The sequence below is a fragment of the Mandrillus leucophaeus genome, unplaced genomic scaffold (genome assembly GCF_000951045.1).
Source record: "Mandrillus leucophaeus isolate KB7577 unplaced genomic scaffold, Mleu.le_1.0 Scaffold100, whole genome shotgun sequence".
Classification (NCBI taxonomy): domain Eukaryota; kingdom Metazoa; phylum Chordata; class Mammalia; order Primates; family Cercopithecidae; genus Mandrillus; species Mandrillus leucophaeus.
Genome location: NW_012098099.1, coordinates 97637 through 119271, shown reverse-complemented (window position 1 = coordinate 119271; position 21635 = coordinate 97637). Strand labels below are relative to the sequence as shown.

Genomic DNA, 21635 nt, shown 5'->3' with positions numbered 1-21635 from the left:
TTCAGAGTACATGATTTATACATCTTTGACCTTATCTTTCTTGTAAACTAAAAGCCTTGGTTCCTAAAATATTAACATAGCTTGTTTTGTTCTACCATATACTTGTAATAATTTCAAAGTAACAGTGCTAATTTTAATTGCCAACAAGACTACTGAATGCAGTTTAAGATTTCTAAGTGATTCCTTTTGTCCTTAAAAAATATACCCCCCAGCTGTATATAGTCGGTATACTGTTTTGTAGACAGTTTATGTAACCAATTTGATAAACATAAATCCACCTAAATGTGGATATGTTTCTAGTTTTTTAGGGATTGCTTTTTTTTCCCCTTTTTGATTTAATGATGTATTTTAATTATATAAAACGTGTACTTGGTTTCAAACTCTAAACTATAAAACAGGTACATTCAGAATAGTGTCACTTCCATTCCTTTTTTCTTGTTCTCTCTCTTACCCATGGGTAACTATTTTAAATGTTTGTTTCATCCTCCAACATTTCTTTTGTACATATTCACCTTCCCCTTTTTTTTAATAAAAAAAAGGTAGCAATGTTTTAAGTGCTCTACTCTACCTTTTTCTTTTCATTTAACCATACACGCTGAAGTTTACTCCATGTAAGTAGACAAAAATCATTCTCTCATTTTATTGCTTAGAGGCACTGCACTGTGTGGATATACTATAGTTTATTCAGCTACTTTCCTAGTGATAGATGTTTTCATTGTGTAAATAATGCTGCATTGGATAGCCCTTTGCATACTTCATTTTGTATTTTGGCCAGTGAATTTTTGGTACAAGTTCCTAGAATTGGGATTGTTAAGTCGAAGGGAAATGCTGAATGTGATTTAGCTAGATATTGCCAAATTTCTCTCCAGAGGGCTTGTATTTGTGTGTTTCCACTACCAATGTATGAAAGTGCTTCTTACAGCTTTGTCAATAGTCTCTGGAGTTCTACTTTTGGATTTTTGTCAATTTAGTATTTTGGTCAAGTTTTAGTTTGGGAAATTAATTAATTAATTAATTAATTTTGAGGCAGAGTTTCATTCTTGTGTCCAGGCTGGAGTGCAATGGCATGATCTCGGCTTACCGCAGCCTCTGCCTCCCGGGTTGAAGCAGTTCTCCTGCCTCAGCCTCCCGAGTAGCTGGAATTACAGTCATGCACCACCCCATCTGGCTAATTTTGTATTTTTAGCAGAAACAGGATTTCTTCATGTTGGTTAGTCTGGTCTCGATCTCCTGACCTCAGGTGATCCACCCGGCTTAGCCTCCCAAAGTGCTGGGATTGTAGGCGTGAGCCACCGCGCCTGGCCATAAATTTTTATTACGAGCAAAGTTAAGCTACTTTGCATTCACTTAGGGGCACTTTGCTCTTTTTTCAGATGAGCTAATTGTCTCTTTTTCTCACGTTTTGTAAGGTCGTTGACCTTTTTTCCCCCTAATTTAGAGAGTTTTTATTTTATATACATACATATATATACATATATATATATATATATATATATGAAGAGTGAGAGAGACAGAGAGACATAGAGTCTTGCTTTGTTGCCCAGGCTGGAGTGCGGGAGCACAGTGGCACAATTGCTACTCACTGCAACCTCTGCCTCCCGGGTTCAAGCAATTTGCCTGCCTCAGCCTCCCAAGTAGCTAGGATTACAGGCGCCCACAACCATGCCTGGCTAATTTTTTTTTTTTTTTTTTTTTGCAACAGAGTCTCTTGTCACCCAGGCAGGAGTGCAGTGGCAGGATCTCAGCTCACTACAAACTCCACTTTCTGTGTTCAAGTGATTCTCATGCCTCAGCCTCCTGAATAGCTGGGATTATAGGCATAAGCCACCATGCCTGGCTAATTTTTGTATTTTTAGTAGAGACAGAGTTTAACCATGTTGGCCAGGCTGGTCTCGAACTCCTGACCTCAAGTGATCCACTTGCCTCAGCCTTCCAAACTACTGGGATTACAGGCGTGAGCCACCGTGCCTGGACTGTAGTTGATACTGATAATCACTCTGCAGTATAAGTTGCAGCTAATTTTTTTCCAGGTTGCTATATTCTGTTAATTTTGCTTGTAGTATTTTTAGCCATGCATAGGATTTTTATTTTTACATAGTCATATTTATTACTTCTTGGTATGAATTATTTCTTGATTCCTAGTTGGAACTTTTTTTTCTATTCTTAGATTATTAAGGAATTCTGTGTTTTTTTAAAAGTACTTTTATGGTTCTTTAAAAAAAAATTTAGATAACTGATTTGTTTGCTTTTTTTTTTGAGACTGAGTTTCACTCATGTTGTCCAGACTGGAGTGCAATGGCATGATCTCAGCTCACTGCAACCTCTATCTCCCAGGTTCAAGTGATTTTCCTGCCTGTGCCTCCCCAGTAGCTGGGGTTACAGGCACCCACCAGCACATCTGGCTAATTTTTGTAATTTTGTAGATTAATTTGCTTTTATGCTGGTGTATAGTGTGAGAGACAGACAAGTTTTATCTTTTTTGGCTATTCAGTTATCCCAATACCACCAATTAAAAAGTCCATCTTTTCCCCACTGAATTGATATACCGTCTTTATCATATAGTAAAGGTCCATATGTATGTGAATGTATTTCTGAATTTTCTGTTTTATTTCGTGTTTATTTACCAGCATCACACTTTTTAATGATGGAAATGTATACTGGTTTAATGTCTGGTAGAGTGTGTACACATACCCCCTTTCTCTTTCAGGTGTTACTTTGCTATTCTTAGTTATTTTTCTATGTGGATATACGTTACAGAAAAGCAACCAATAAGTATCTTGAAAACTTTGGCTGTGTCTAATTTATAAGCTAACATAGGGATAATTAACATCTTTATCATGTTTAGCCTTGCTATCCATTTGCTCATGTGTACTTTTCTGTCTTGTAAGAGTATTTATAGTTTAAAGGATTTCTCACATTTCTTATGTGAGCTGGGACTACAGATACACACCACTACACCAGGCTAATTTTTGTAGTTTTTGTAGAGAGATAGGATTTCGACATGTTGCCCGGGCTGGTCTCATGTTTCTGACCTCAGATGATCCACCTGCCTCAGCCTCCCAAAGTGCTGGGATTATAGGCATGAGCCACAGTGCCCGGCCATCTTTTGCTTTTTGAATATTGATTTTTCTTTTTTTGAGACAGAGTCTCACTCTGTTGCCCAGGCTGGAGTGCCGTGGTGCGATCTCGGCTCACAGCAAGCTCTGCCTCCCTGGTTCACACCATTCTCCTGCCTCAGCCTCCCAAGTAGCTGGGACTACAGGCGCCCACCACCATGCCTGGCTAATTTTTTGTATTTTTAGTAGAGACTGAGTTTCACTGTGTCAACCAGAAGGGTCTCTATCTCCTGACCTCGTGATCCGCCCACCTCACCCTCCCAGAGCCCTGGGATTACAGGCGTGAGCCACTGGGATTTTTTTTTTAATCTCATACATAATACCTAGCCTTTCCTATTAAATGTTACATTGGTTGTTAGTTTCAGAGAAGTACCATAATAACCTTTTAAGAAAGACTCCTGTTGCAAGTTTACCAAGAGTTCTTTGCTCTGTTTTAAAAATTAGGAACTTATCTGAACCAAGTTCAGATGCCTTTTTTTTTGTCTTGGTGTTAGTTTTTCTGCTTTTCACAAATGTAATGAATTCTATTTCTCATTCAGTTTGTGTGTAAGTTTCATTTAGGATTTCTGAATCTCTCATAAGTACGTTTGTATAGTTTGTGTGTGTGTGCTATGTGCTGTTTTAGGTTTTTGTAGAAGGACTAAGCTGTTTTTAATAAAATAAAGTTCTAAATTCAAATTATATTGTTTTTCCTCAAATTCTTGCCTTTAGGTACTCTGGAGCTGTATAAACAGAATTAAATTACATGTTTATTGAAGCATTTAGAAGTCACCTAACATCTTTCTTGGCCTGCACTCTTTTTTGTTGTTGTTATTTTAAAGCAGTTCTTTTACCAGCTTTTAATTTTTTGATAAACTATATTGATTTTATTCAGCTTCTAAGAGACAATTTGATGTCTAAAACATTAATCGCACCTAGAAACTATACAATATGGAGAACAGCAGGGTGATTTTTTTTTTTTTTTAATCGTAACTGTTTTTTGGAGGGGAGAAGAAAATAGATTAGATGTTTTCATTGGGATTTATTTATTGATATTATTAAGTCCAGAGAGAAAGGTGAATGTTATTAAAGTAACAAAGTAACACTTCTTTTCAAGGATTAATTCTTCTTCCACCAGCCTTTTATTGTTAAAAATTGTGAATTTATAGAAAAGTTGTAGGAATAAGTTTTTAATGTATTAATTATTCTCATTCTTAGGTGCATTTTATCTGGTGTTTGAATATATGGACCATGATCTGATGGGACTGCTGGAATCAGGCTTGGTTCATTTTAATGAAAATCACATAAAGTCATTTATGAGACAGCTCATGGAGGGTCTGGATTATTGTCATAAGAAGAACTTTTTGCATAGAGATATTAAATGTTCCAATATCCTTCTAAATAATAGGTATGGTTATGAACTTTATATATATTTAAAATGAGTTTTACCATGGACATGTACATGGAGAGAATAGCCTGGAAACTGTAGCGGCGGGGAATGTCGGGGATAGTGAGGGTTGAAAGTTACCTATTGGGTACAGTGTCCAACATTTGGGTGATGGGCACCCTAGAAGCCTAACCCCTACTATTACATTTCTGATACCCGTGTCACAAACAAGCACATGTACCCCCGAATCTAAAATTTTTAAAATAAAGAAAAGATACAGTGTTACATGACGTTGCACCTTGATTATGTTAAAAAATATTTAAAATTTAGTTTACTTTATACAAACTATTTAAAAATAATCAGCAGCCACAGTAGCTCACGCCTGTAATCCCAGCACCTTGAGAAGTAGAGACAGGCGGATCACTTGAGGCCAGAAGTTCAAGACCAGCCTGGCCAATGTTGATGAAACCCTGTCTCTGCCAAGAAAATACAAGAGTTAGCCTGGCGTGGTGGAGCACACCTGTGATCCCAGCTACTCAGGAGGCTGAGGCATGAGAATTGCTTGAATCCAGGAGGTGGAGGTTGCAGTGAGCTGAGATCATGCCACTGTACTTCAGCCTAGGTGACACAGCGAGACTCTGGCTCAAAAATAAAAATAAAAATAATCACCAATATTATAGCTTGGGATACCTCAAAAGTTGTGTTAAATATCTGTTAGTGGCTGGGCGGGATATTTCACGCCTGTAATCGCAACACTTTGGGAGGATGAGGCAGGCCAATCACTTGAGGCCGGGAGTTCGAGACCAGCTGTGCCAACATTGTGAAAAGCTGTCTCTACTAAAAATACAAAAATAAACCCGGTGTGGTGGCACACGCCTGTAATCCCAGCTGCTAGGAAGCCTGAGAAACGAGAATCGCTTGAATCCCAGAAGTGGAGTTACAGTGAGCTGAGATAGTACCACTGCACTCCAGCCTGGGTGACAAAGCAAGACTCGGTCTCAAAAAAAAAAATCCAATAATAGTCTGTAATGCATATAAAATAATACTTAGTTTACTTTTCTGTTTGCTATTTTTCCAGGTAATGTGAATGGATCATCTAATACCAATATAATTTCAGCTTTAGGCTAAGAATAGATTTTAGAAAATTTTAAAAAAACAGTCACAGTTGTAAAGTGAACTTTTTGGAAGTGTGTACACACACATACACATTCACATGTTTAAAACTTATGTAAATAAGCTTATATTCGTAACAGCTTATATTTGAACCCTGGTAATTCTCTTGTAATTGGTACTGTTTGTTAATTTAAATAAGGCATGCCTGGTTCTGATTTTAATTAATAGACAGTGTTCTATGCACCTAGCCCCTCTAAAACTGGAGAATTAAACAAATTAAAAGTGATGTCACTTAGTTCTTGTGCACTGTTACCTTGAACAAGAAATTTGTCTTACTGCTAAGTAATAAAAATGATCTCGTTTTATTTTGTTTCCATTGAAGTGTGCTTTTCTAAATAGGAACTGATTAGTAATAAAATACTATTCTAATATTATAATACAGTAATTATAATAATTATATTGCTGTAAGTTTGACTATCCAAGGATTTGTTTATTTTTTTGTTTTGTGAATTTATCCACTAGTTGCTTTTACCTGTATTACCTTGATGATATTGAAGTGTGAGCAGAGTTAACGTTTACATAGGTATTTTTTCTTATCAGTTCTAGGCATAGAATATAAATGTGTATTGTCAATTTAGAGTAAATTAATACTTTTTGTTCATCTTGTCTTTTTTCTACCAGAGGGCAGATAAAACTTGCAGATTTTGGACTTGCTCGATTGTATAGCTCAGAAGAAAGGTAAGCATACCTTCAAATGAATATTGTAGATATTAGAGTTTAGTATTTGAAGCTATACTAAGAATACCTTATTGATAGTTTTATTTTTTAAAAGAGAAATTTACTTTTCATGGTTAGTACATAAAAAACTGAAATTTTATACCATATTGGGTTGATTACTGTAATTACAATATTTCACACATTATCTCAATTTAAAAATTGATCTTTAACACAGGTAAAAATGATTTTTAAAAAATGTACATCTTTAATTGTGACTGAAGTGAACTTATACTTAAATTTCTAATGTGTATTCAGATATTAAATATTCTTAATGAAAACCTTTTAAATTGTGTTTTTAAACTTATAAACTTTGTTTTCATTATTATTTTACACAGGTTTTATTGTTATATTTACAGTTCTTTGTTTTTTTAACTCCCTAGAACCCTTTATTTAAACCAACTGTTGTGAGGATGTTCAGTGTATAAGACACAAAAAGGTAGAAATTTTCTGGCTAAAGTTTGAGTATATACCCAACTTGGCTTTCTTTGTGCCTGGTGGTAGTGAAATGACTTGTCTTATTAGAACTAATATGGGATTTCAAAATAAAATATTTTTGTACAATAGTAGGTTTTATATAAATAAAATATAGAATTAATTTTGCTTAATAAATCTTTAGTCCATTTGCTCCATTCCTTTCTTGTCTTTATTTTTATATATATCTCTCTCTGAAATAATATATTTAAAGAATTTTAAAATTATTTTATGGCAATTCTGTCATTTCTTTAGTATCACCATAATTTAATATAGTGAAACATCAGTTGATTGTAGTCTTAGGAATAGATGTTTACTTTCATTTAATCTTTGCTTTTTTCTGGTTAAAGGAATAAACAAAAACTCTCGTTTGAATTTTTCAGAGTAAAAAGTCTATGTTTTTAAATCTTGCAGTGCCTGTGACATAATTCTGGAAAATATTTTCATTATATAGTGCTCTAGAGTAGAGGTTTATAAGTGATATGTTTTGGATCCATTCAAGTTCCATGAAACCCCTCAGAAAGTGTGCTGTGGGCCGGGCGCAGTGGCTCATGCTTTTACAAATCCCAACACTTTGGGAGGCAGAGGCGGGTGGATCACTTGAGGGTCAGCACTTGGAGACCAACGCGGCCAACATGGGTGAAACCTCATCTCTACTAAAAATAGCTGAGCTTGGTGGTGCACGCCTGTAATCCTAGCTACTTGGAAGGCTGAGGCACAAGAATCACTTAAACCTGGGAGATGGAGGTTGCAATGAGCCGAGATTGCACCACTGTACTCCAGCAAGACTGTCTCCAAAAAAAGAAAGGAAGGAAGGAGGGAGGGAGGGACGAAGGAAGGAAAGAGAGACAGAGAGAGAGAGAGAGAAAGAGAAAGAAAGGAAAGAAAGTGTTCTGTGGATGAGGTTTTGTGATTGGACCTCCAGTCCTCTGTACTGACTTTCACCAGAGTTACTTGGTTTTTAGTTGTTTTGACTGCTACACTTAAAATTAACATTTTATTTTAGGAAAGGGTTGTATGAGTGTTTTTTTTTTTAAGTTTAAAACTGTTTTAAAGCTCAAAAGCTATACCCCTCATTTTGCATTTGAGAGAATTGAGACCCAGAAAGGGCTGAGTTACTTTGTTTTTAATTTTGAAATATGTATACATTGTGAAATGGCTACATTGAGCTAATTAATATGTATTACCCCACATATTTTGTGTGTGCCAACTCTTAAAATTTAAATCTACTCTCAACAGTTTTCAAGAATACATTGTTATTAAGTGTATTTACCAAGTTGTACAATAAATCTCTTGAATTTACTTTTGTCTAACTGAACTTTTATATCCTTAGGCTAGCATCTTCCCCCCATACTCCCTATGCCCAGCATCTGGTAACTCCCAGCTCTCCTCTCTACCTCTATGAGCTGAGGGTTTTTGGATTTCACATATAAGTGAAATGATGAGTTATTTGTCTTTATGTGCCTGCCTTATTCCACTTAACACATTGCGCTTCACTTTCATCCATGTTGTCATAAATGACAGCATTTCCTTGTTTTTTTAAGACTTGAATAGTATTTCATTGTGCATATAGGCCACATTTTCCTTTTTTTGTTTTGTTTTGTTTTGTTTTTTTGAGACAGAATCTCTGTCGCCCAGGCTGGAGTGCTGTGGCGCAGTCTCGGCTCCAGGATTCAAGTGATTCTCCTGTCTCAGCCTCCCGATCGCTGGGATTACAGGCCGCATTTTCTTTATCCGTTCATCTTTTAGTGGACACTTAACGTTGATTCCCTATCCTGGCTATTGTGAAGGGTTGAGTGACTTTAAAGATCAAAAAATGTTGGCAGAGCCAAGGGTGTATAGCTAAGTTTTCAATTCCCAATTTTTTATTCTTTCTATCATATATAATAGTGCCTCTTGGTAGAAGTTGAAAGAAAAAATTGATCTGAATGTGTACTTAATCCAAAGCTTCACTTGAAGTATATATTTTTTTTTTCTGCTGTTTAAGAAGCATATGTATTTATTTTATTTGAGACAGAGTCTTGCTCTGTCGCCCAGATTGGAGTGCAGTGGCGTGATCTCAGCTCACTGCAACCTCCGCCTCCCGGGTTCAAGCGATTCTCTGGCTTCAGCCTTCCGAGTAGCTGGGACTACAGACGCGCACCACCATGCCTAGCTAATTTTTATATTTTTTAGTAGAGACAGGATTTCTCCATGTTGGCCAGGCTGGTCTCGAACTAGTGACCACAAGTGATCTGCCTGCCTTGGCCTCCCAAAGTGCTGGGATTACAGGCATGAGCCACCATGCCCAGCTGAGAAGCGCATATATAACTAAATTAATGTGGCTATTATTTTGGGCAAGTTCTGGTTAATTAAGAATTCTAACTGCTAAGCTGGTTGAGATTTCACTGTAGTTAGATTGTGCTTAATACAAGTTTGTGTCTGTCGTTAATTATGTAAATCCTTTTCTATGAAATGGAAAACAGCTAATTACCATTTTAATCTAATAGATTCTTGATACGCAGATATTTGTGCACATTTGGAATAGATATGTTTCAGAAAAGCTGATTATAAAGCCAAATTTTATATTATCAGGCTCAATTTTCCTATTCATTTTCATTTTAAAATATAATTTGGGTTCCAATGGAGTGCCAGGGGTGTCGCGTGTTCACTGGGCCATGGTCCCTGTTGCCCTGCGAGATTGATGTAGAAATTTTGAGTTTAGAGAACCAGAGTTTTAAAGTCCCATAACTTTGCATCTTTGGGTAATAGATACTGAATTTTTCTGCTCAGTTAAATGTGTAAGAGGAAAGTTCAGTCTGTCATTTTGTTTTAAGAGCAAATATCCTATCATTATGGGGTTTATATACTCCTTTAAAGCTTCTCTTTTTTTTTAAAGAGAATAATTATGATTTATTTAGAATCTCCTGGAGTAGGCTTAATATAATGGAATACCTTTAAAATACATATATTGCTCTAGTGAACCTTAATAACATACTGATTTTAAAAGAAATCTACCTTTAACAGATTGTGTTGTCTCAAATTTTCTAGATTTTTTTGAGATAAATATACAACAAATGATTTTTCATTCATATTTCTGCTTCGTTATAGAGAGCCAGGTAGGGCCTTACTATAATACTCAAGCAAATATAAAGTCACTTTGAAGTGTTTTTATATTCTAAGTAGTTAATATAGATCGAATAACTGAAGTGCTCAAGAATTTTGTGTAAGGTTTTTTGTTTGTAAATAGAGAAGATTTCAGCTTACCACTGTAATAGCATCAACCACAGCTCTCATTAGATTTTGGATGTTCCTTTTTTGAATTTGAGGAAAACTGGGTGGAGTTACAGCTAGCACTTAGGGGGGTCTGTGGCCAATGTGGATCTGCTCTGTCATGTGCCTATTATTGAAGAAAGAAAGAGAACCACTGGATTAAAAGTAGAGGGGAAAATTATTTCTTTCGATTTGAATCATTTTCTCATTTTGAACATTGGTATTTATACTTTGTCCCATTCTGCACTGGGAACTTTAAAACTTGAGAATAGAGGTTTTTACCCCATTTCTTCGTTTAACTGTTCATCTTGTAGTATCTTTTCTTAAGTATGGTTTTTCTGACAGCTACAGTGTTGCCCTCTTCTTAGTTTTTATTTTACCAAGTCATTGCTCAAGTGGTTTTCAAAAGGATGGAGTATTTTTCTCTCTTCATGTGACTGTCCTGTGTGAAAAAAACGTTTTCCATATTAATTGAAATTAGCTTCATTTTCTAGAGAAGAAACTATAATGTAACACTTTATTTATTTATTTATTTATGAGACAGAGTATCACTATGTCACTCAAACTGCAGTGCAGTGGCGTGATCTCGGCTCACTGCAACCTCCGCTTCCCCGATTTAAGCGATTCTCCTGCCTCAGCCTCCTGAGTAGCTGGGATTACAGGCACCTGCCACCATGCCCGGCTAATTTTTGTATTTTTAGTAGAGACGGGGTTTCACCATGTTGGGCCCACTGGCCTCGAACTCCTGACCTCAAGTGATCTACCCACCTCTGCCTCCCAAAGTGCTAGGATTACAGGTGTGAGCCACTGTGCCCGGCCCTGAAAAATGTATCTTTAATAATGTTTCTGTGATCAAAATAAAATAGTTTTTTAAACAATAACCAGAAAGCATACTACGTTTCTGTATGATGATCCAATAAGGAGAGAGAAGGGAAAAATGAAAAGGGCCTTAAAGTATTATGCTAGCTCACTAATACCACCCTCCCAAAACGCACACACCTTTTTGAAGGCAGTATCGCCATCTAGTGGCTTTTCAGAAAATTGTTATTGAAAGCAAAACTTAAATTTTCCCAAAGTTGAAGGTATTAATGAGAGAGGAAGGCAGTATTACCGTATTTTATTCTTTTGTGTTTTATGTTCCTTTTAAAACATTGACTGCATTCATGGCAAGTGCTTGGTTGATTCTGATCTGGGAGAAGGTGATCCTCATCTGGAGGATCCTCCTCATATGGATAAGCGCAGGGAGCTTTGGGGATTCTGGGTAATAAAACAATCTTCTGAGAATCACTAGACAAAGATTGGAACCATGGTAATAAAAAAAAATTACTAATAACAGGTGAATGACAGTAAATAATAAGATTAAACAAGCTTCAGGAAAGGAGATCTCATTTAGATCACTGACTTTTAACTGTAAGATCAAGATTAAATTGTTCTCTCTTCAGCTCTGATGGAGTAGTCTTCATTTTTGAGCATATAAAGTGGAAAGAATTCCCCCTTCCTTCTGTTGGGGGAGTGTCATCCAAGACATTACTGCCAAATATTTACAAAACTGAATTCCAATCCTTGGTCTTTCTTCTGGTCTCCAGACCTTTTGTTTATTGGAAATCTCTACCCAGGTGATCTGGGTACCCTAAATTAAACCTTTATCTATTTCATTCCCCAGAAAAATGTCCACTCCTTTTCCTTTATTTCCTGTTTTAGTTAAAGGTACCCAGTCACCTTCTCATATAGGCCATTGTAAATAGAATTGTATTGGTTTTTCTGCCGTCTGGTCTTTCTCCCTTACGTTCTTGTCTTCTGCCATTCCAGCCCCCCAGATAATAGCAATGTTGAACTATTTGTAGTTCCATAAACTTGCTGTGCTCTTGAGTGCCTTTGTGAATCTACATAAGCTTTCTTTTTGTATGTAATTATACTTCCCACCTGAGTTTGACATATTTGTTTTTTTTTCTTTCAGTGTGCAATTCAGGCCCTACCTCCTTTGAAATCTGTCCTGAATCCCACAGGCATCATTGGGCACATCTTTTTTTATGTGTTTACAGTATATTATTCATCCTATGTATTATTTATAGTACATGATTATAATTTATAGTACCACCTTTCTTTTTTTTTTTTAAAAGACAGAGTCTCGCTCTGTCGCCTAGGCTGGAGTGCAGTGGCGAGATCTTGGCTCACTGCAACCTCTGCCTCCCAGGTCAAGCAATCCTCTCACGTCAGCCTCCTGAGAGGACTACAGTTGTGCACCCCAAGCCCGGCTAATTTTTGTATTTTTAGTAGAGATGGAGTTTTACCATGTTGGCCGGGCTGGTCTCGAACTCCTGACCTCAAGTGATCCACTTGCCTCAACCTTCCAGAGTGCTGGGATTACAGACGTGAGCCACCACACCCAGCCTACCACCATACTTAATTGCTCTAATAAGTGCAGTTATTAATTGCTCTATAAGTGTGTATTTTTGTTTCGTTTAACCATCTGCTAGTGCTTACTTAGCACAGTGCCTAGCTCAGAGTTTCAATAAATAGTTACTGCTTATAAAGAAAGGAAAAGGAAAGAACAAACTTAACATTTGTGTACATTATTATACATAGTTTCCTTCACAAGAATTATTTTAAAAGAAAGTTGAGATGGATGATGTAGGTATCATTATTCTTATGCACATTTTAAAGATACAGAAACAAGTTTAGAAAACTTAAGTGCATTTTCAAGCACAACCAATACACAACCAATAAGTAGTACAGCTCAGGATCTTTTGTCAGATTATTTTCATTATATGGGAGTGCTTCCCTGGTAAGACGCTGAATTCAGCCTTTATTTCCTAGAAGTGTCTTCCAGGTAGAGAACTCTAGGGGCCTCTCAAGTCTGCTTTAGAGGTACCATTAGGCTGATGACAATTTTTAGAGTTCTTTTGTAGTAAAGGGTCTGCTGAATTTTGCTTTTTGTCTTTGCATCCTCCAAATATAATATTTTTGACAAATGAGGTATGCTGTAGTTTTAATCTTCCAGCAGGTTAGCAAGTTATGTGATATTTCTACTTCTGAATCTCCCTTAGTCATACTGGATTTAATTATATTTTAAGCAGTTTGAAAGCTCTTGAAATATCTAGTGAGAAATCTATAAACAAAAAATATTTTGATAGAAACAGATATTTAAAATTACTTGTAATTTTTCACATGAAAGTTTTATTAAAGTCTGATGATTTTAATGTTTTTTTTTTTTTGAGACAGAGTTTCGCTCTTGTGCCCCAGTCTGGAGTGCAGTGGCACAATCTCGGCTCAACGCAACTTCTGCCTTCTGAGTTCAAGCGATTCTCCTGCCTCAGTCTCCTAAGTAGCTGGGATTACAGGTGCCTGCCACCACACCCAGCAAATTTTTGTATTTTTAGCAGAGACGGGGTTTCACCATGTTGTCCAGGCTGGTCTTGAACTCCTGAACTCAGGTGATCCGCCCGCCTTGGCCTCCCAAAATGCTGGGATTACAGGGGTCAGCCACAGCACCTGGCCTGACTTTAAATTTTAATATTTGGTTAATCATTTAAGGTTCAAGGAAAAACAAAAGAAGGTGTTACTTTCCTGGCAGACAGACAAATAGTGTCTGCCTTCTTTTCAAAAATAGTAATGAGATTTACAAATGGAAGTATTTAGCAGAAGGCCTGGCCTTGGTGGCTCTTGCCTCTAATCCTAGCACTTTGGAAGGCCAAGATGTGAGGATCGCTTGAGCCTAAAAGTTTGAGTCCAGCCTGGGCAACATAGTGAGATCTCTATTTAAAAAAAAAAAAGTAGAAATTGAAATGCACAATAGTTAACGTTGAGGCCATTATTTTTGGGTCTTTACAAAGTTTAGTTTCTTGCCATCCAATAACAACTTATTGAAGTTACTAAATTTTGTTTTTCCAATTTAATGGCAGAAGGACTATGTGTGTGTGTGTGTGTGTGTGTGTGTGTGTGTGTGTTTCTGGGTTATTGAGTTTATTGCTTGGAATTGATCTAATTATGTAAATAAACTGGAGTGGTTCATTTCATTTTTAGATTTTTCTTTTTTGTGTGATAACACCTAAGAACTTGACTATATGTTTTTCAGTCCTGTTTCTTTTTCATTGTGAGTTAATTTGCTTTTTGTGCAAATACTGGGTATAGACACATCACGAGAATGTAATTTGTTTTTTAATCCATGAAAGTAAAAAGCATCGTATATGTAGTGTCACATCAGTTTGCTGCTTCTCTGTGTGATCTAAACAAGATCATCTCTACGATGTTGAAAATTGGTAGCCAAATCTAATAGAGCAAGTTTGAAATACTCATTTTTGAAGATTCTGGATGGTTTTTTTTTTTCTCCTTTTTTTCTTTTTTTTTTTTTTTGAGACAGAGTCTTGCTCTGTCGACCAGGCTAGGATGCAGTGGTGTCATTTAGGTTCACTGCTACCTCTGCCTCCTGGGTTCAAGTAATTCTCATGCCTCAGCCTTCTGAGCAGCTGGGATTACAGACATGCACCGTGATACCTGGCTAATTTGTTTTGTATTTTTAGTAGAGACGGGGTTTCACCATGTTGGCCAGGCTGGTTCCGAACTCCTGGGCTCAAGCAATCCTTATGCCTCCACCTCCCAAAGTGCTGGGATTAAAGGCATGGACCACCATGCCCGGATGGATTTTCTTTTATTTGTCTCTCTTTGGATAATGTATTTTCATATTACAACGTGGTTTAATTTTTCTGGGCTTTAAATTTCCTGGAGCCAAAACATAGTTTCAGTCTCTTTTACTTTTGTCTTTACATTTGTAAACGGTTAACGAGATTTAGTATTAACATCCTAATCATTACATAGATTTTTGTTTGATTGTCTACTGTATTACTGAATTGGGTTATACCTGAAATTGTGCTTACTCTCTTCTGACTCCACTTACCTTGGAACTTGCTTTTATGATTAAATACTTCTGTCTGCTCACTTTCTCAATATTTGCTTCTTTTTCATTAGAGAGGTAGAAAGTGAGGCATGGTACCTATTTTGCAAAATTTTTGAATAAATCATCGGATGTTTTTCCTTGTCCTTAGTAATGGTCATTTTCATTGTCTTTTGTCATTGTTACCTTTTAAAAGCTTTTTAAAAAATAGTTTATTAAAAATATTTAAAATACAATTAAAGCACTGCTAACTTCTTTAAAGTTTTCTTGCCAGCTCTGTTCTCTCCCTGGCTTTATCCCCTTTCTCTGGAAAATGAACGCTTGCTCACCTCCCTCAGGGAACTGAAGGTTTAGTGTGATTGGAACAAAAACCAAATTATAATGGATTTTATAGGCCTTGCGTAGATATTCTCTAGATGGAAGCAATGTGTACTATAGGCATAACATACTCATGTTTTATTTCATACTATCACTTTGATTGCACTTTGGAAAGTGGTTTGGCCTTACAAGTCTGGCAGCAAGAACAATCACTTAAAAAAGCTGTTGCAGTAAATCTAAATAGGATGATTATAGCTAGAGCCAAGGAATGGGCACAAGTATTGGAAAGACAGATTAATTATGTCATAAGGATATAGAATTGTTAGAACTTGATGGTTGCATGTGTTGTGAGATACATCCCTGCCTCTACCCCTTACTGTAAGGTTTCTGCTTAAGCACCTGGATGAATGATTTGTTGGTTAGGATAGTCTAAACTTTTGTAACAAAGAGAACCACAAAAGTTAGTGGCTTAAAGAATGGGAAGTTTATATATGTATTTCTCACTTAATAATCTTGAGTGGTGGCTGGGTGTGGGGGCTCACGCCTGTAATCCCAGCACTTTGGGAGGCCAAGGCAGACGGATCACCTGAGGTCAGGAGTTCAAGACCAGCCTGGTCAACATGGTGAAACCGCATCTCTACTAAAACTATAAAAATTAGCTAGGTGTGGTGGCAGACACCTGTAATCCCAGCTACTTGGGAGGCTGAGGCAGGAGAATTGCTTGAACCTAGGAGGTGAAGGTTGCAGTGAGCTAAGATCACGCCACTGCACTCCAGCCTAGGTGACAAGAGCAAAACTATCTCAAAAGAAAAAAAAGAAAAAATATTGAGTGGTTGTCGGTTACCTTAGCGCACAATTAAGAATATTTAACCATATCACCAAGTCAAATGGTGACTGCTTCAATATAGCTATTCAGAGAAGCAGATTGGAAGATCTGCCATCTTCTACACATGCCTTCCAAGGCTGGTGCCAGAAGTGAGAAAAGAGGAAGGAGGAGAGTAATGAGCCAGGCCTAGAAATGACACTTACCACACATGCTTATGTTCCACTGGAGAGCACTTGGTCATGTGGCCACACCTAACTGCAGTGAGGATGGGAGATGTTGCGGAGCTGGACAACTGCCATAGAAGGGAGGAATAACAGATTTTTAGAGGATAGCTATGAGTATCTGCCACGAATGGTGAGGCTGTTTGCTGAGACAGTAAAGAAGAACAGAGATGCAGTTTGTAGCAAAAGGTAATAATGTAGGTACTTAGAGGACTTCTAAATTTGTTTGTGATAATAAGAATGGGCAAGTAAGACAGTTGATCTTAGTAAGATGACAGCATCAGTTGGGGAAAAAGTGGTTTTGTTTCTCTATAGCACTGTGATGATAGAGGAATTTAAAAAGTTATTTTTCTTGGAAGATATCAAAAGGAGGAAAACAGGAGTTCAAGATTGTGTTTATTGCTATGTAGTTATGGTATATGAAAGTATTAATAAGTTAGGCAATGCATATGTAGGGTGAGGAATTTAAAATAGCTAAGTGCTACAAAGCAAATAAAATAATGACTGTAGTGTCAAAGTAGGGGTGGTAGTGGCTGATTGGATAATTTTCATTAGGGTAGTTAAGATAGACCTCTTTTAGGAAGTAAATTGGAGCTAAGACCAGAGTGATGAGAAAGGGAAAACTTAATGAAGACCTGGGCCACGAACATTCCAAGTACAAAGGAGAAGGAACTCAGTACTGCCTGGGAACAGACTTGGGAAGTTTAAGGTCAAAAGTTGCCCAGTGTAATAGGAGGTAAGATCTTCGGTGTACAGTCTTATCAACTGAAGTAAAGTTTAAATTTTATTTGATTGCACTGGGAAATCACTGGGCAGTTTTAAGCAAGTAGGTGATACCTGGTTTTATGCTTAATAAAAAAACTGAAAAGAAGTTAAGGGTAGCTGGGCATGGTGGTACACGCCTGTAATCCAAGCTACTCCACAGGCAGGAGAATTGCTTGAATCCAGGAGGCAGAGGTTGCAGTGAGCCAAGATTGCGCCACTGCATTCCATTCGGGGCAACAGAGCGAGACTCTGTCTCAAAATAAAATAAAATAAAAACAAAAACAAAAACGGGTGGCGGGGGTGCGATGAGAGATGGAGGCCAGGAAACCAGTTAAGATATTGTTGTGGTCATACCAGTGAAAAGAATAATGACTTGGACTAGGTATTTGGATTGGGGATCTATTTTGGATGAAGAATTGGCGGAAGTTGTTTGGAAATCTGAGGAAAAGATGAATCAAGAATGACACCTGGATTTTTGACGTCAAAAGCTGGGTAGGTGTTAGAAAGTGGATCCCAGATTTCTTTTGTAGGTTTGGTAAATTTTTCTGCAGTGGATTGTGAATGTCATAAAGATGACATGCCATTTTGTGTGTATAATGAATTTAGTTTACTGAAGACTCTCTTTGTCTCAAAACAGTATAAATTATAGTATAAAAGAAGTACATGGGAGGGTTGCCTTCAAGCAGGAGGAAAGAAGTACAGACTTTATCATATGTTGTTGGAAAAATGAAGCATTTTAGAGCTAGTTTAGGTATTTTATATGATTTTTTTTTTTTTCACTTAGAATGGTCTTTAACAAAGGCAGCAACCCTGCTTTATAAATTTTAACTGGGATTATCCAGAACCCCCAAATACTTCAAGGATCTAGGATTTTGTGCTGTTTTTCTATATATATCTAGACCAATAAGAGGTTGAAACACGTGCCAGCAGAGGGGCACACTCCTTATTGCACTGCTTGGTTTGTTGTGGATACAGTGCAGCTTATCAGGCCTGAAGGCAGGGAAGGCCATAACCGTATGTCATCTTACCTGCCCTAAATCTCTGGAATTCCTGGGATTGTTTTTTGTTTTGTTTTGTTTTTTGAGACAGAATCTCGTTCTGTCACCTGGGCTGGAGTGCTGTGGTACGATCTCGGCTCACTGCAACCTCTGCCTCCAAGGTTTAAGCAGTTCTCTGCCTCAGCCTCCCAATTAGCTGGGATTACAGATGCGTGCCACCATGCCTGGCTAATTTTTGTATTTTCAGTAGAGACAGGGTTTTACCATCTTGGCCAGGCAGGTCTTGAATTCCTGACCTCGTGATCCACCCACCTTGGCCTCCCAAAGTGCTGGGATTACAGGCATGAGCCACTGCGCCCAGCCTTCTTGGGATTGTTTAGAGGCGAAGTATTGGAATCTATCAGTGAACAGATAGTCTTTGATCTCTACTCCATTGACACTTCCTTGAGTGTAAAAATAATTTTTAGAGTGTGGTACTTTTTGTTTTATAAAAAGTATCAGTCTGAATGCTTGTTTGCTTCATAAATCAAAGAATTTCCATACTTTCGAAATCACATTAAGTGTTTTCAAATTCAACTTCCTAGGTTAAATTTTACAGTTGAATGTTTTCTCTCAATCTTTGCCTGGTTCTTATTTCTTGTCTAACAGAAACTAAGCATTTAGAAAGGCCATTAAGTAGTATACATTAAATATTTTTCTGTACAGTTAGAAATATGTTTCATGTGATTTTGTGTTTAATCATTTTTGAAAATTTACTATTTTCATGTCTGAATTAATAAAAAATTATAACAATAAATTATATTCTAGTTTTAACTGCTACGGTGACTGCTAAATATTGCATTAGATGATGCTACATATTGCCTAGAATTTGATATACAATATCTACAATAATCTTTTATTTAGATATTCCTTTTTAGACACCTGAATTTGTTTAATTTCTCTACAATTCAACATACTTTTAATTTTTAAGATGTTTTTAAAAATACAAGACACTAAAAATATTTTTTAAAATAAAATAAAAATTAACTATTTGCAGATAGATTTATATAAATTTAAACATTTCCTTGAGCCTAGTTATCCAGTTGCACTTTTATAACACCATTGTATAGGTTTGATATACTCATAGATCCTTAACATGTTTGAGAAATTAGTTGTCATAATTTTTACAAATTTTGTTATTCCACCCAGTTAATCATGTGCCATCTAAAGTTAGAGGGCCATATACATTAAGGTGCCTGACCTGTGCCCAGCATTGTTCTGGGCTTTGTGTGTGGGGTTCATAATAAAGAATGTTACAAGGCTTTTTAACTTTCTAGGAAAATAAAAATAGGGAGTTCAAGACAGGTAAGTATGATGTAAATTTAAGAATGTAAAGATAAATATATTTTTAATAGAGATTAGACTTTATGAATTTGCATCTTTTACTGTGTTGTAAAGGAAGTATAGCACTTGAATGAGAAAAATAGGGAAAGGATTTTATTCAAAGGGGGTAAAGCAGCTGGGCTCAGTGGGTCACACCTGTAATCCCAGCACTTTGGGAGGCTGAGGTGGGCAGATCACCTGAGGTCAGGAGACCAGCCTGGCCAACATGGTGAAACCCCATCTCTACTAAAAGGACAAAAATTAGCCAGGCGTGGTGGTGGGTGCCTGTAATCCCAGCTACTCAGGAGGCTGAGACAGGAGAATCGCTTGAACTCCAGCCTGGGTGATAAGAGTGAGACTCTGTCTAAAAAAAAAAAAAAAAAAAAAAAAAAAAAGGAGGTAAAGCATAAAGAGGTGAGCATAGTTTTAAAGAATTATTAAGTTCAGCTTAACTAGAGTAGCTAAAATTTAAAAGACTTGCTCATTATGTGAAGATAAGTGATTCCAATAAACAAGCAAAAATCACTGAGAAAAGTACATTAATAATGTAAGAAAAACCTAATCTTAATTTACTATTAAAAATATTCATCTTATACTATCCTCTTTTTGCAATTTTTACCAAAGTCAAATGTTTTTGCTGGCTTTGGAGCACTGTTAAGTAGAGTCTTATCTGTGTTAATCCTAGAATGCCCAGATTGATAGTTTTATAATACTAGTGCTTAAATTGTTTGGAGAAATTTGGCTGGATGGGGGCAGCCTGGAACTGCAAATCTATAGGTGGCAAGAGGGAATTGCTTTCTAAATTGAATGCTCCATTTCCTTAACAAGACTGGTCCAGGACCAAGCCAAGCTTAAATAAATGGGCTTGGAATACAGCCTTTCTGGGGAATTTGCTGTGGCTTTTGAATCCTTGTGATTTGGAAAACATCTGGATATAAAGAGATGTTTATAGTTGATCTGAATACATATGTGATCTTCCTGAAGTAAGTAACTACAGATCAGCCAAAGAACCTCCTCTGACTACTTAGGATTCTCTTGAAGCGTGTCAATCAGCTAGAATGTGACCATTCTCTGAGCGTTTACATTTCTGAGCATTACATTCTCTGAAGACTTTACGTTGCCAGATAATTTGTGCTGTGATAGTCAAACCTGAACCTATTATAACTTGACTAAATAATCTTTTCTGTGGCAAATAAAGAGGTAGCAGTATATTTATGTCCTCTTTTCAGAAGGTAATAAAAGAATTATTTGATAAATTACCGTATGTATTGCTACTTTGCAGAGTAGACCTCAACTCAAGTACTATAGTCTGCATTTCTGTGCTTTTTTCTATTCACATACACCAGTGGGTATGTAAATCAGTGAAAAATTGCCAAAAATATGATCATTTGAAAACTCTTGTTAGGTGGTCTCTATTTGAATTATATGTTGTCATCCATTAGTAATTTACAAGATTTGATCAGAACCAGTCAACGCTCTTTAAATCAGTTAATCCCATTAAAGGTTTTTATGGAAAGGAAAAACAGTGCTCAACAATTGAGTTGATACTAAAGCTTTGCTTTGACCAAATTGCAGTTAATACCAGTCAACTACTTTTTTTTGAGAGGGAGTCTCACCCTGTCCTCCAGGCTAGAGTGCAGTGGCATTCTCGGCTCACTGCAAGCTCCGCCTCCTGGGTTCACGTCATTCTTCTGCCTCAGCCTCCCAAATAGCTGGGACTACAGGCACCCGTCACCACACCCCCTAATTTTTTTTTAGTAGAGTCGGGGTTTCACCGTGTTAGCCAGGATGGTCTCCATCTCCTGACCTGGTGATCCGCCCACCTCGACCTCCCAAAGTGCTGGGATTACAGGCATGAGCCACTGTACCCAGCTTACCAGTCAACTACTTTTTATTTTTATCTTCATATATTAAGGGAATTTTTAGTTAAACAGGTTGCCCTCACATATATTTTATGATTATATATTAGATGCCTTTGGATGTCTGTATTTTTTAGTAGGCAGATGAAAGTGTTTTTAGTAGCCAGGCACGGTGGCTCACGCCTGTAATCCCAGCACTTTGGGAGGCCGAGGCGGACGGATCACGAGGTCAGGAGATCAAGACCATCCTGGCTAACACGGTGAAACCCCATCTCTACTAAAAATACAAAAAATCAGCCG

The 21635-nt window shown here is 37.0% G+C and overlaps 1 protein-coding gene across 1 annotated transcript in view; it reads left to right on the top strand.

Annotated features, from left to right (window-relative positions):
- The window catches only part of CDK13 (cyclin-dependent kinase 13), a gene marked incomplete at its 5' end in the record, with an annotated part of 143426 nt that overhangs the window by 86847 nt on the left and 34944 nt on the right, over positions 1–21635 (top strand). Inside the window, 2 exons of the mRNA XM_011973170.1 lie at positions 4314–4503; positions 6277–6333. Of these exons, the coding sequence (XP_011828560.1) occupies positions 4314–4503; positions 6277–6333 (247 nt within the window). The remainder of the gene's footprint in view (positions 1–4313; positions 4504–6276; positions 6334–21635) is intronic.